Source organism: Neolamprologus multifasciatus, chromosome 11 (genome assembly GCF_963576455.1).
Source record: "Neolamprologus multifasciatus chromosome 11, fNeoMul1.2, whole genome shotgun sequence".
NCBI classification, from domain to species: Eukaryota; Metazoa; Chordata; class Actinopteri; order Cichliformes; family Cichlidae; genus Neolamprologus; species Neolamprologus multifasciatus.
The window spans coordinates 32,902,357-32,916,796 of record NC_140449.1 but is presented as its reverse complement, the minus strand read 5'-3'; the positions used below and the strand labels follow the sequence as shown (position 1 = coordinate 32,916,796).

Below are 14,440 nucleotides of genomic sequence, written 5' to 3'. Positions count from 1 at the left end.
CTGATTGAGGAATCACTCATCTTTGAAAAAGAGAGTTTATTACAGAGAAATGTCTCTTTCCAAAACAAAAGCTCTACTATACGCTTCTTCTGGGCTATATTCTCAGCAGCATATTAAACATATCAGGTCCCCATAAGGAGAATCATGTGCTAACGGCTGTCTAAATGACTCGGGTAAAGTTTGTAGCATGCGTGCTTGTTGTTTTTGTCTGCTTCCACTTGTCTTTGCACTAGGATGATGTCAGAGTAAATGTGCAGTCATATTCGTTGTGTTCCCACTAGTGCTGTCAGCATTAATCTCGTTGAAATGACGTTAACGCCACAACACGGCAAATCTCCGTTAACGAGCTACCGTGGATCGCCCCGTGCGTGGGGCTGGACGGCCAACACGTTAACGAGCTAACTGCGCTAACGCACTAGTTCCCACCAATGTAATTGAGCATTGCGTGGCACATCCAACATACTGTTTTACTTTAGTCCATGACGCGCTTACCTTCAGGGTCATACGTCACATGAAAACCAAAATAGTTCCAAACGTCAGATCTGAATGAGGGTGGGGGAGGTTCAATTTGCCATGTTGCAAGGAGAGCTTAGCTTCTGTCTTGCTAGCTTGCCCTGCGCTCAGTGAATCTGCGTTCGACTACTCCGCCTAGGCTGCACTGTCGAGCGCAGATCCACTGAGCGTTCAACACAGACAGCATCGTCAGAAGGAAAGTTGATAAAATAAATTTAAAAATTTGTATTGTTCATACATATGCGTACCGAACTGAAAGCACTGTATCGAACGGTTCAATATCGATACGAGTATTGCTGCACCCCTATTTGTTATTTTATCCTACTAGATATTTGTGACCAAACTCTGTGCAGACAGAGAATTAGCAACCAATTTGCAAAGCTGCATTGTCAACCATGTATCAGCCAAGGATCTAAAGACTTACCCCATCAATAGAGGTTATTACCAACTGAATACAAGTTAATTATATATGTAAAAAAATAATGGTTGGCAAAGACCAAGTCAGTTTTTGATATTTTAAATAACTGTATTAAAGATATTATTTTAAGTTACATTAAGTTTATTCCGTTATGTATATTTTATTCTAGTTCCTGATCTGTAGTAGTCAGATTAGGATCATGATTTGGATCATTCGTATGGTTTTATGAGAAAAACATTTAGATTTTTGAACGTGTATATAAAATACCAACTATGGGCATGAATTGAATATTAGCACTAACTACAGATTCTCTGTGCAGCATAAGAGTTTCATGGTCAGTTTAAAAACTGTAAAATAACCTTGCTGTCTGCTCCAAAAGAACCAAAATTTACCAACTAATTAATTAATTAATTAATCAATTACTGTAAGTTTGCGCTCAAAAAACCCAACGAAAAATTATATTAAGAAATCTACAGTTAAGTAATATTTAAATAACTTAAAAATATTTTATACCTGTATTATATGAGATACAAGATGACAACAACTGTGTTTTATCTCAGAACTATTAAAACATTTGTAATAATGAATGGTCAACTATTTCCTTTTAAGTTATTTATGTAATTTTAGATCAGAATCAGAAAAATTTATGAATAAATGACATAATTCTGAGCTACCTGCCAGTCTTTGCTTTGGTGTTAGGCCAAGAAACAATAACTGTCAAGAAAATCATCGATAATTAACTTGAAAAAATCAGAATGACTTCTTCTTCATAACAAATCTCTTAATTGTGACCACATAAAACGTTTAGCAGAATTTCATTTATATTCTCTTTGTTTCATACACAGGCCTGCGGTGCTTGTAGCGGTTTATTTTGATAACTTGATCGATAATCATGGGCTGCTCAGCTGCACCGGGAAGATTAAAAATTTGTGCTGACTGATAAAATACATAGCGTGCGCACACTGAACGTCAACAAACGTGCCACTCGGTGCTCAACTGTCAAATGTATACGATTGTGGGATCTGTCTAAAATATTTATATACACCACATATATGTTGGCACTCACAGTGCCCCAGGCAGTGCTTATGCAAAGGTGTTCAAGATTGGTCCACTCGTCTAGAAAGGGAACATACAAGCATATATACATACACTACATTATAGTATCACAAGTTACCCCAGACAAAGTCAGCAGTGAGCCATGGACTACCACTATAAGATTATGGGGAGGATAAATGAGAAAAACCTGTTGTAGTGATGGAGACTCCTGGAGAGTGTTGAGTTCCCATTGTAGGTGGTGTGGTATAGGGCATACATCCGTTTTGGAGGAGAGCTGTGAAGGGGATTCAGACAGGTTGACACACAATTTCCATCCAGCTGGGTTTAAAAACTGCAGAAAAGAATTTATTTTAAAGCCTCTTTGAAAAAAAAAAAACACTTTTGTGATTTCTAGCCTTGGAGTTATTTGTTTCAGGTTACTTACTTTTCTGCCACTGAGCTTTCTACTGCCTAAAGAATATGATGGAAGCGAGGTTTTTGACGGGTTCCTCGTGTTTTTCTCATTTTTACCTTTATCCGTGCGGCCCTGTGCTTTTCATCTGACCCAACACCCTCAAACGCATGTTTGATGGCATCAACAATCTTATCATGTTCAAGTGAGTTCAGCTGAGCTCATCTGAAACTGGATTTGGTCACTTTTATAATCATAAGAAATCATAAGCTGCTTTTATTTACGTTTGTCAACTTACTATAATTTTAAGACTACTATTTCAGCCTGACATTATTCAGTTTAACAGCTTAGGAACTAATTTTGCTTGATTAGCCCTCATCTTCAACAAACAACTGTCATGGTCCCCGCACCTCGCCAGCTGACATCAGCTCTCGCCTCTGCTCTCTTTCTCTCTCGCTCTCTCCTGCTCTCTCTTTCTCCTGCCGGGGCGGAGCTCAGTGTGGCCCACGCACCTGCGGATGATCAGCACACCTGCCACTGATTATGAATTAGAGTGCTACTTAAGATGGCGGACCTGCTCTACTCGTCGCTGGATCGTTGAGCCATCAGTCGTCCTGCAATCTGCAAAATTTAAGTCGTGAGTTCGCCTGAACCTGGAGACTAACTGTTTATCTGTATGTGTGTAGATTCCCTCTGGACCCGTTCCCTGTGCACTATGACTGAGCGTGAGCCAGAGTGGTGGTGGACAGAAGAGGAGCTGTTTGTGTTTAAGAAAGCCGTGTGGAAATCTTCCCTCCCTGGACTCCTGCCCCTTTTCCCCAAACACCTTTGTACATATATTTCACTGTGGAGATCACTGTAAATAAATTCACTCTTGTTTGAAGGAGTTTGTGGTCTGCGCTTTATTTATACTGTTAGACAACAATATTTTATTACATTTTTAATTTTTTAAATGGTATTTATTCATTTATTCATAATATTTAGCTAACAATTTGATAACAACTATAAACCCTAGGGGTGCAACGATACACAAAATTCACGGTTCGGTTTGGTTCGATACTTTGGTGTCATGGTTCGATATTTTTTCGATACAAAAAAAATGTTCATGCCTTTTTAATTTGTCATTTATTAAAATTATAAATATATATTAACTCAAAAGTACAGTTTTTAAATGTAATGTTGCTGAAACAACAAAGTAATAAAACAAAAATCTATCTGATGGAGAAATCCCTCATCTTTGGAAAAGAGAGTTTATTACAGAGAAATGGCTCTTTCCAAAATAAAAGCTATACTATACGCTTCTTCTGGGCTATATTCTCAGCAGCATATTAAACATATCAGGTCCCCATAAGGAGAATCATGTGCTAACGGCTGTCTAAATGACTCGGGTAAAGTTTGTAGCATGCGTGCTTGTTGTTTTTGTCTGCTTCCACTTGTCTCTGCACTAGGATGCTGTCGGAGTAAATGTGCAGTCATATTCGTTGTGTTCCCACTAGTGCTGTCAGCGTTAATCTCGTTGAAATGACGTTAACGCCACAACACGGCAAATCTCCGTTAACGAGCTACCGCGGATCACCCCGTGCGTGGACAGCCAACACGTTAACGAGCTAACTGTGCTAACGCACTAGTTCCCACCAATGTAATTGAGCATTGCAGCACATCCAACATACTGTTTTACTTTTGTCCATGACGCGCTTACCTTCAGGGTCATACTTCACATGAAAACCAAAATAGTTCCAAACGCCAGATCTGAATGAGGGTGGGGGAGGTTCAATTTGCCATGTTGCAACGAGCTTAGCTTCTGTCTTGCTAGCTTGCCCTGCACTCAGTGAATCTGCGTTCGACTACTCCGCCTAGGCTGCACTGTCGAGCGCAGATCCACTGAGCGCTCAACACAGACAGCACGGTCAGAAGGAAAGTTGATAAAATAAATTAAAAATTTTGTATTGTTCGATACATATGCGTACCGAACTGAAAGCACTGTATCGAACGGTTCAATATCGATACGAGTATCGTTGCACCCCTAATAAACCCATATCTCCACCTTCAACTATTCATCAGTATTTATCAGCCAATAGTTAATTAAATATAACTTTTTACATAACTACTCTATTTCAACCGTTAGATAACACTTATATTTGTTTATTAATACTATTAGCTTGTAATTTTAACTGTCACGCATACTTTTAATAAGCTACAGTTATTAATGATTCACCCTTTAACCATTACTGATAATCCAAAGTGTTATTTTTCCCATTGGCTTCTCTAAAAATAGACATCCTTTTGAAACCATATTTGTATTATCATAAATGATGGATACTACTTTTTACACAGGTGAAGTGAGTTTTTAACTCTTCTTACATCCATTAATAATTTACCTGAGCAGGAACAAAACCGTACAACAGAAAACGTCTCTTATTCGTTAATAATTCACCTGAGCAATAAAATGTTACAACTCTTACCTCAGGTTAAGCTCCTCCTCTGACTTCCTGGAGTTATACAGGCTGGCCCCACCCATGTAGCCATGGCAACATGGCAGTAGCTCAATAGGGTTGGCAGCTACTGGGGGTGGACATGCCTGGGCACAGAAGACACACACAGATCAGCTTGTGTCTGGATGCCAAGATCACAGGAGTCAATGAAGCACTCGTACCTCCGTGCTCACTCATGCATTAAGTCAATTCTGCACAGGGAACGTTCTGTTTTATGACAGATACGTCTAGAGACAGGTGAGCATGCTGAAAACCAGAGTGAACACATCTTAATACTGAGGGGATATCCATCCTGAAGACTGCTATTCTTACAGATACAGAACAGGTTGATTTCCATTTTCTTGCACTGCCTGATGACAAAAATGGGCAGATATACAGTGGTGTAGAGCTGGGCGATATAAGATTTTTTCATATCACGATAAGTTTTTTTCATTTCGATAACGATATATATCACAATATAAGCCAAATAACTATATTTGTAAGATTTAAATGTGCCGTTGCTCACAAGTAAAATGTGAAATAATCAGCAGCTTGTTTTGATTTAAATATTTATTTCCCATAATAAGTTCAACAGGGTAGATGTACTTAAGGAACATGAGACTTTTTCAGATAAATAAAGGCAAATATTGCAAACTACACAAAAGGCAGCCGCTAAAGCGTTTAAGTTTCAAAATAGAACAAACAAAACAGACTAAAGTGTCAATTCCACTTAGAAATTATTAATTCTAAAAATAAATCTTAGTTTGTTTTACAGAAGAACAGACAAAATTGACTAACTTTTGTCAATATCAAATAAACTGAGAACTAAAAGGAAATTCTCAATCTTTCCTTGTTGTATAGCTGAGCTTTTCAAACAGTTTTAACAGTTACTTTAGTTTGACAAAAGCCGAATGACGAATTAGCGCTTCCAGTCAGAGACTGAGCATGCACCACTTTATTGTATTTCCAGACTTGCTTTCGGCACAATTTACAGTGCGCGCTACTCTGTTCTTTGTCAGACTTGAAATAGCAGAGATACCTTCACACTACGGAACTTCTGTGGCTCTTCCGTTCGACAATCTCTCCGGCATTGGAACCATCATCTGTTTTCTCTTCGGTAACCTTCGGTCACGCTCTCGGTTGATTTTTCTCTAGTCGGCGAACTCATTTCCTCCATTACCCGGCGGCACGGCGGCTGGCTGCTTCCCAAACAAATACACGTGCGGCTTGGCACTTGTGCTGTACGTAACAAGTCACGTGACGTGACGCTGCGGCTGTGATTGGTTCGGCTTTGCGCTACTTAATTTGGATTGGCTGTTCTTTTTTTCTTTTAAGAGGACAAGAGCGGTGAGGCCTATCGCAATAGTTTAACTTTTCTATCGAGAAAAAGTTATTTCGCAATACATATTGTTATCGTTCTATCGCCCAGCTCTACAGTGGTGTAACAAAAAGTGCTCGCACCTGACCTGATTTCCTGTTTTTTGTCACACTTCAAAGTTTCAGATCATCAAACAGATTTAAATATTAGACAAAGATAACCTCAGTAAATTCAAAATTAAAGGATTTGATTTGATTAAAGGAGAACGGTTATCCAAACATACCTGGTCCTGTGTAAAAAAGTAATTGCCTTTCTGGTTAAATCATGAACTAACTGTGATTAACAACATTTACTAGAAAGCTGAGCTCAGTTTCGCTAAACACACTCAGGCCTGACTGCTGGCAGACCTGTTGGATCAAGAAATCACTTAACTAGAACCTGTCTGACAAAGTAGAAGCAGGTTAAAAGATTTCAAATAGCGACACACTGGAGAAGTTACTGACATCTATCAGTCTGGAAAGCGTCACAGAGCCATTTCTAAGGCTTTGGGACTCCACTGAACCACAGTGAGAGCCATTATACACAAAAAAAACCTTGGAATAGTGGTGAAGCTTCCCAGGAATGACCAACCTACCAAAATTACCCCAGGAGTACAGCGATGACTCATCCAGGAGGTCACAAAAGAACCCAGAACAGCATAAAAAAACGTACATGTCTCATTTAAGTTCACGATTCAACAATAAGAAAGAGACTGGCATCCAAAACCACTCCGAACCAACAGCACCATAAAGGCTTGTCTCACATTTGCCAAAAAACATCTGGGAAAATATCCCGTTGACTGATGAGACACCTTATGGAAGGTGTGTGTCCCATTAAATCTGGCGTAAAAGTAACACAGCCTTTCAGAAGAGGAACATCACACAGTAAAATATGTCGGTGGAGGCTGTTTTGCTGCTCAGGACCTAGAAAACTTGCTGTGGTAATGATAAACACCATCATTTAGAAACTGCATTTTGTGTTGACTTTGTCAAATTTTTAAATTGGTTCGATGATCTGAAACAATTAAGTGTGACAAACATACAAAACAGGAAACCAGGAAGGGGGTGAAAACGCTTTCTTTTTTTCTTTCTTTTTTCTTTAAATACATAACAGGATGCCGCATCATCAAGGCTCATCAGACACAGCAGTAGGATGTCTCCCTTAGACGCATCATTCCATAGCACATCTCATAGTGCTGCTCTGCGGCGACTCATGACCCATGACAAGTAAAAACATCAGAAGATCATCAGAGCCATCAATCACTGGAGGCATCATCTCGGAGGATGCCACCTAAAGATTTCTCATCACTGGACTGTGACATATAGCACCAGAGTGAGCCCATTATCATTCCCTTCTCCAGCATTGCTATTAGGATGGGATTATTATTCAGTGGCCTTCGTCGACATCTGTGCCTTTAAATGGATGTGCTCCGTCAGTGCTGGACTGTCAAGGTGCCAGCGCCACCTGGCCAAACTGTAATTGACTGCAAAGTGCACTTGGAAGTGATCCCGGGATACGCATATCAGCATTCCTTCCCATCTCACTTTCCACAGTACAAGGAAGCAGCTCCTCCAAGACGGACGGGGATTAGCATCAATCAAACGGGGCACAATGGGGCCTGGATGTGCCAGAGTGGAAACGAGTGCTCTGCAGAGCGTATTGTTCCAGGATTACTGTATGTGCACATACATGGATGACTGATGTGTAGGACGACAAAGTACAATGAGCACCGTAAGAATGCCGTGTAAAAATAGTAACCGCCGCGTGTGATGCTCCTTGTTTCCGTGCAGTCCGCTGGGAATTGGATTTGATGATCAAGATAAATGTGGCGCTGAACTGCAGGTGTTGGTGAAATACATGAGCAGCCAAGATTGCATTTGAATTATACATTTTAACTGAGCCACATACACTACACTTCATCTCTCACGTGCTAGCCTTTATGCGAACAGCAGACTGTAAAGCATCAGCAGGCTTTCAACATACAGCGAAAGGGAGAAGAAAAATATGAGGCGCTGAGCTGCACTCGGTGTAAAAAGACACAGACTGATCTCGACTGCGAAATGATCCTTCATCACAGTTTCTGACTGACAGGTTATTTGGATCGCAGAGAGCTGTTTACCTGGATGCATGAAAAAAAAATGGAAAAAAAGGAAAAAATACCAGAGAGGTTTTGTGCCCCAGACCTCCTCCCCCCCCCTTCCCCTGAGTTGAAGACAGAGGCACTGACCTGTGTCTCCATGATGCGACGCTTTGATTTACGTGACTCTGGCCCCCCCACTCTCCTCTGGCAGGGTAGCGACAATGGGCTGAAGTGAGCAAAAAAAACCACATAAATAAGTATACAAGGATACACACAGAGACAGAGTCCCTGTGTGCAACACTTAGTTTTTACTGCAGTGTGATACAGAAGAGCAGTGAGATGATTGTTAATACAGACCAGCCTAAGCATCATTTGTCTGGCAATCTGTTTCTTCTATATTTCCTCTGTGCTTAAGACTGACCTTGTTTATAAAAGCTGCAAAAGCTAAAGCTGCAAAAGCGTCTCCCAAAGGATGAAATTTCCACTGCATGCTTCCATGACTGGCCAGCATATACTTGTCATTATACTATAATTAGAACTTTATCAGTCTTAGGAATTGAAATGTGTCTTTTGTCCTAAAGGCAATGATAAAGAAAAGACCGAATAGTCATTAAATGAAGAGATTTATCCTTCTCGTAGCATGGTTTTTTTTTCTTTTAGCAAATAGCACGGCAGTCTGGTCAGTGGATTATAAGAGAGTATAAAGCTGGCATTCTGTTGTAAGGAGGATATCTTAGAGGATATCTTATGAAGTGTTAATATAAAAAGGTTTATATTCTGGGGAGAAATAACATTACAATCTGCACATATAACTTTAATATTTCTGGTGTGCAAGCTGAAATTCAATAAGAATCTGTTTGCAGTACTTTGCAGAAAAAGATGACAATTTCACCAAAGCCAATTTAAAGAAAAGCATGACATTAGTTTTAGAGCTCAATTCAGTCTGGGTCACAAAAGAAAGGGTACATATAAAAAAGAATTACAGTAAATATTGATGTGTTGTTGTTTTTTTTTTTATCTCATAAGAGCTTTATGTTCTGTGCTCGGATTAACTCGTGAAAGTGGCCAGTTTTGTATTTTTCTCATGCAACACAATTATATGAGTTATGTATAAGAGAAATACACGCAACAAATACAAGTCACGAACACAAATCATTATCATTTTTACTGAAGACAATATAAATTCTGATATCTGATGTGAATGGTGCTATTAGACCACGGCTCACACGCCCCAGTATTGTTTAGATCGTCCTCTGAGGTGCATGAATATCTAAATGAAATGTTGTATGTTAGCAGCAACTGAGCAAAGCCTTTGCTCAATGTTCAAGGACGCTGAGATGGTCATCTCCTCCTGTCAATCAGCAGCACAACTTCACTTATAAGATCCGGATGGTTTAATAAATATTATCCTTCAATATTGAGCTGATTTGGAGACAAATCTGAAGACAAATCTTTGAAGGTCTCGGTGTACCCAGCAGATATCTCGAACAAGACTTCCTGTTCAGATCGTGTTAACTATTAAAAAAGCTAAATTGCTAAAAGCTACAGTGTTTGCAGGTTACGTTCGGTTCGATAGTTTGGTGTCACGGTTCGATATTTTTTTGATACAAAAAAATGTTCATGCCTTTTTAATTTGTCATTTATTAAAATTATAAATATATATTTTAACTCAATAGTACAGTTTTTAAATTGTTGCTGAAACAACAAAGTAATAAAAAAAAAAATCTATCTGATGGAGAAATCACTCATCTTTGGAAAAGAGAGTTTATTACAGAGAAATGGCTCTTTCCAAAATAAAAGCTCTACTATACGCTTCTTCTGGGCTATATTCTCAGCAGCATATTAAACATATCAGGTCCCCATAAGGAGAATCATGTGCTAACGGCTGTCTAAATAACTCGGGTAAAGTTTGTAGCATGCGTGCTTGTTGTTTTTGTCTGCTTCCACTTGTCTTTGCACTAGGATGATGTCGGAGTAAATGTGCAGTCATATTCATTGTGTTCCCACTAGTGCTGTCAGCGTTAATCTCGTTGAAATGACGTTAACGCCACAACACGGCAAATCTCCGTTAACGCCCTATGCGCGGGGCCGGACAGCGTCAACACCTTAACGAGCTAACTGCGCTAACGCACTAGTTCCCACCAATGTAATTGAGCATTGCGTGGCACATCCGACATACTGTTTTACTTTAGTCCATGACGCGCTTACCTTCAGGGTCATACGTCACATGAAAACCAAAATAGTTCCAAACGCCAGATCTGAATGAGGGTGGTGGAGGTTCAATTTGCCATGTTGCAACTAGCTTAACTTCTGTCTGCTAGCTTGCCATGCGCTCAGTGAATCTGCGTTCGACTACTCCGCCTAGGCTGCACTGTCGAGCGCAGATCCACTGAGCGCTCAACACAGACAGCACGGTCAGAAGGAAAGTTGATAAAATAAATTTTAAAAATTGTATTGTTCGATACATATGCCTACTGAACCGAAAGCACTGTATCGAACGGTTCAATATCGATACGAGTATCGTCGCACCCCTAATATAGAGCTATGCATAGAACATTCTTTCCTCAAAATCAGATTTAAAACACCAACTTATATATCAGCCTTTACATGCCTCCCCAGCTCGGTGCTACTAAGCAATCATATCCTATGTTGCTTTAACAAAATAACCAACTGATGTCTTTTGTAAGTACTTTAAACCTAATACTGAGCACAATGTCCATTCAGATGTCTCAAATGTCCGTCAGTATCCTTTAATATCTGCTTTCTTTACTGCTGGCTCCCTCTATAAGATGAAAATGAACTTGAACAAACGATATCTCTTAAAAGGGATGCACTGCTTAATGCTTCTGATGTGGCTGGCTGCTCATTTACAGAAAACTGACAAAACTAGTTGAACCAACAAACCTGCTGTCTGAGCAGAGGGAATTTGTAGATATTTGGGTACGCAAAGACAACGCGTGTTACATCTCTAATATACATATCTGGATTCTGTTCGGATAAATTTTAAATTTGTGTTTCATAAATCATACGATGGTTTTGTGAAGTGAAAATCCTCCCTTCAAGACTGCTCCACTCTGCAAATGATTCCATTGTAATTCAGTCTCAATACGCACCAGCTAAGTACTAAAAATGATTTATGATGTCTATGAAATCTACAGGACACGTGCAGATGCATGTGCACACACACTTGGGTGGATAATCACACGAAAGCACGCAGGGGAGCTTTCTGCTCTTTTAGGAAAATATTGAGACGCTGATACTTGTGCTGCTATATGAAAATTGCAGTCTTTTGATTCCTAAGTTAATTGTTCATGCATAATGACTATATGCCCTGTGGGAATCTCACAGCTCTTACTGAGATAAGAGCCAAAAATGAGAGACGGTGTCCTTACTCTGACCTTCTCCGGTGCGTGATGTTGATAGGTGGGTCGGTGATGAGCGGCGACGAATCGGACGTCAGCGGTGGAGGGGCTCGAACCTGAAGCCCAAAAAGACACTTTTTCTTCTTGATCTCCTTTCCAGAGACGAACCTGGGAAACACAGAAAAACATCTTCTGTCTCCAGCTGGTTCTTAAACTGTATCATCACCTTATATGTGTGTGTGTGTGTGTGTTTCTAGCAGTCCTCTTTGACGTCAACATTAAGCTTTAAGTTGTGTAACACAATGTACATATTCTCCTGATGAAAAACTAGACTCAGGAGCATTTCAGAGGTAGTGACTGCGTAATTAACTTGTACAAAACTAGAGCAGAGTCTGCCTGGAGAAAACTGCTGTTTTTTGGCAACAAGGTTTCTCTGTTTTTCAAATATTCAAAGAAAATCTGTTCATATTAACTTCTAGACTGTTTTTAAATAATTAATACCAACAATTCCTGTCCAGCTAGACCAAACAAGCATCAAAAAGTTGTACTTTTAATCCGGTCTAACTGGCAGCCACAGTCCACTTGCTCTGTATGCAATACACCTCGCCAGTTTGAACCTGCACGTCCGACGCTACTACCTTCAGTGCACTAAGAAAACTCTTGTATTCATATAGTGCTACTCATCACTCCAGTCGTGTGGTTGGTGTTTATTCTTCTCATCATATGCAATGACTTACCTGTCCTTGTGGGAGTTCAGAGCGTTGAGCAGATTGTGACAGCGGTCTTGCCTTGGCGTGTCAGAGAGCTGGAGGACAGACAGGAATGAAAAATCAAAGCTGTGTTTACACAGCAGGTGACCACCAGACAGAAAACCTCTAATGCATACAATCACTTTGTTTTACAGTTTCTGACAGCAATAATGTTGTTAACTACTTTGGCTATATGGCTAAAAATCCCTGTTGTACATGTCAAATTTGATACTAAGAACAACTTAAAGGAGAACCCAAAACCTCAGACACAGAGACAGGAAACTCTTTACCTTCCTGAAACTAGACTTTTTACATGGTGCTATGACTTTAGCACAGATGCTAATAAGAGATGAGTGATTCCTTATGTGGGATATTTGTCCCCCAGTAGGATAAATAAACATATAATAATGATTTTTTTTTTAAAAGCCCATCTAAATCATCAGTGAAAATAAATTTCTGGGGGTAATAATAGATGAAAAACTTAACTGGAGAGCTCACTTAAGATATATTCATTGCAAAGTATCACGTAGCATTGCAGTACTAAACAAGGCAAAACAGGTATTCAACAGAACATCACTTCATATTCTCTACTGTTCACTGGTTTCACCATACTTAAGCTATTGTACAGAGGTCTGGGGCAATAACTACAAAACCACATTACATTCACTTTTTACTCTTCAAAAAAAAGCAATTCGAATCATCCATAATGCAGGTTATAGGGAACATACAAACTCACTATTTTACAGTCTGAAATATTGAAAATTGATGATCTAGTGAAATTCCAAACAGCACAAATTCTATTCAAAGCAAAAAATAAAGAACTGCCAGGTAATATTCAGAGTATGTTTTTTTTTGAAAGAAGGAAGTTATAATTTAAGGGGTTTTTGTAACTTCAAAACAATGAAGGTCCGTACTACAAGAAAAGGCTTTTGTGTTTCTGTTCATGGAGTGAAACTATGGAACAGTCTGAATATGGAATTAAAGCAATGTCCAAACATAAAACTGTTCAAAAAGAGTTATAAAGATATGATCTTCTCGAACTATAAAGAAAAGGAAAATATTTAAATTAAGTGAATGTCTCTATTTAAAAAAAACAAAAAAAAAAAACAACTCATGATGTGATATTATAGTATATAGTATATCAGAAATCTGTTCACTGTTTTTATTACAAATTATATCAGTAAGGAAGCTGACTAAATATTAACTGATAATTTATGGCAAAGGGGTGGGATTAAATAAGTGTTTACTTCTTCCCACTCCTTTTTTTGTATGTAATTTGTACAGTATTTTTTTTCTTTCTTATTTTCTTTTCTAAATGTACTTGTATATTGTTCACATGTTGAAATAAATTACCAATCAATCAATGTGATAAATTGCAGGGACTGTGATCTTAAATTCCCCTGTATGCAAATATGTGGTTGTAGTAAGCAGTTACAAACAGCTAAAATACTGTAGAATAGTTGAACTTGATACTTAAAAATGGACATACTGGCCAAATATCAGCAAATAATAATGTCAAATATCAGTAATTACTGAGCTAGAAATACTGGATAAATGTAAAAGTTGTCTTTGAGTAACTAAACTACAACATATGTTTATATTCTGGATGAAGAGCTGAAACAGTTATCTAAAAGGACTGGATAACCTGTTGGAAAATGGTTGAAGTATGTATCTGAAACAAAGGATAAAGAACTGAGATAGCTAACTGAAACACTGTAAAGTGCCAATATATCAATCTGTGAATGAAATACTGCGAAATATTATAAAATTAACCAATGACAATAGAAGTTTATTTGTCAAATTAAACTGATTCTTGCTAGACACATGTTGCAAGAATGAATGAAAATGTTTGAAAAATCCACAACTGGTGCACAAAGACAAAGGAAACTATGAAAAACAAGGATGGATGTGAAATACAGTATAAAAAGACATTTAGATTTACGAGAGGAGTACTGTACTAAAAACAAACCTACAAAAACTTTTGTAAACAGTTTGTTTGCTTCATTTCTTATAAGCAATGTATTAACTGTTGAAATAGTTTGC

General features: G+C 38.7%; 1 protein-coding gene across 3 annotated transcripts in view; it reads right to left on the bottom strand.

Moving 5' to 3' along the window:
• The window catches only part of phf1 (PHD finger protein 1), a 95,427-nt gene that overhangs the window by 69,835 nt on the left and 11,152 nt on the right, over positions 1-14,440 (bottom strand). For 2 of the 3 annotated variants that reach the window (XR_014876960.1, XM_085178306.1), the window contains exons 10-14: positions 12,386-12,453; positions 11,679-11,816; positions 8,434-8,512; positions 4,841-4,956; positions 2,175-2,261 (exon numbers count right to left, since the gene is read on the bottom strand). Coding sequence is in view for 2 of the 3 variants with exons in the window: in XM_085178306.1 (XP_085034432.1) it covers positions 2,175-2,261; positions 4,841-4,956; positions 8,434-8,512; positions 11,679-11,816; positions 12,386-12,453 (488 nt within the window). In the remaining variant the exon portion in view is untranslated. The remainder of the gene's footprint in view (positions 1-2,174; positions 2,262-4,840; positions 4,957-8,433; positions 8,513-11,678; positions 11,817-12,385; positions 12,454-14,440) is intronic. The other variant, XM_085178307.1, reaches the window with a different exon arrangement.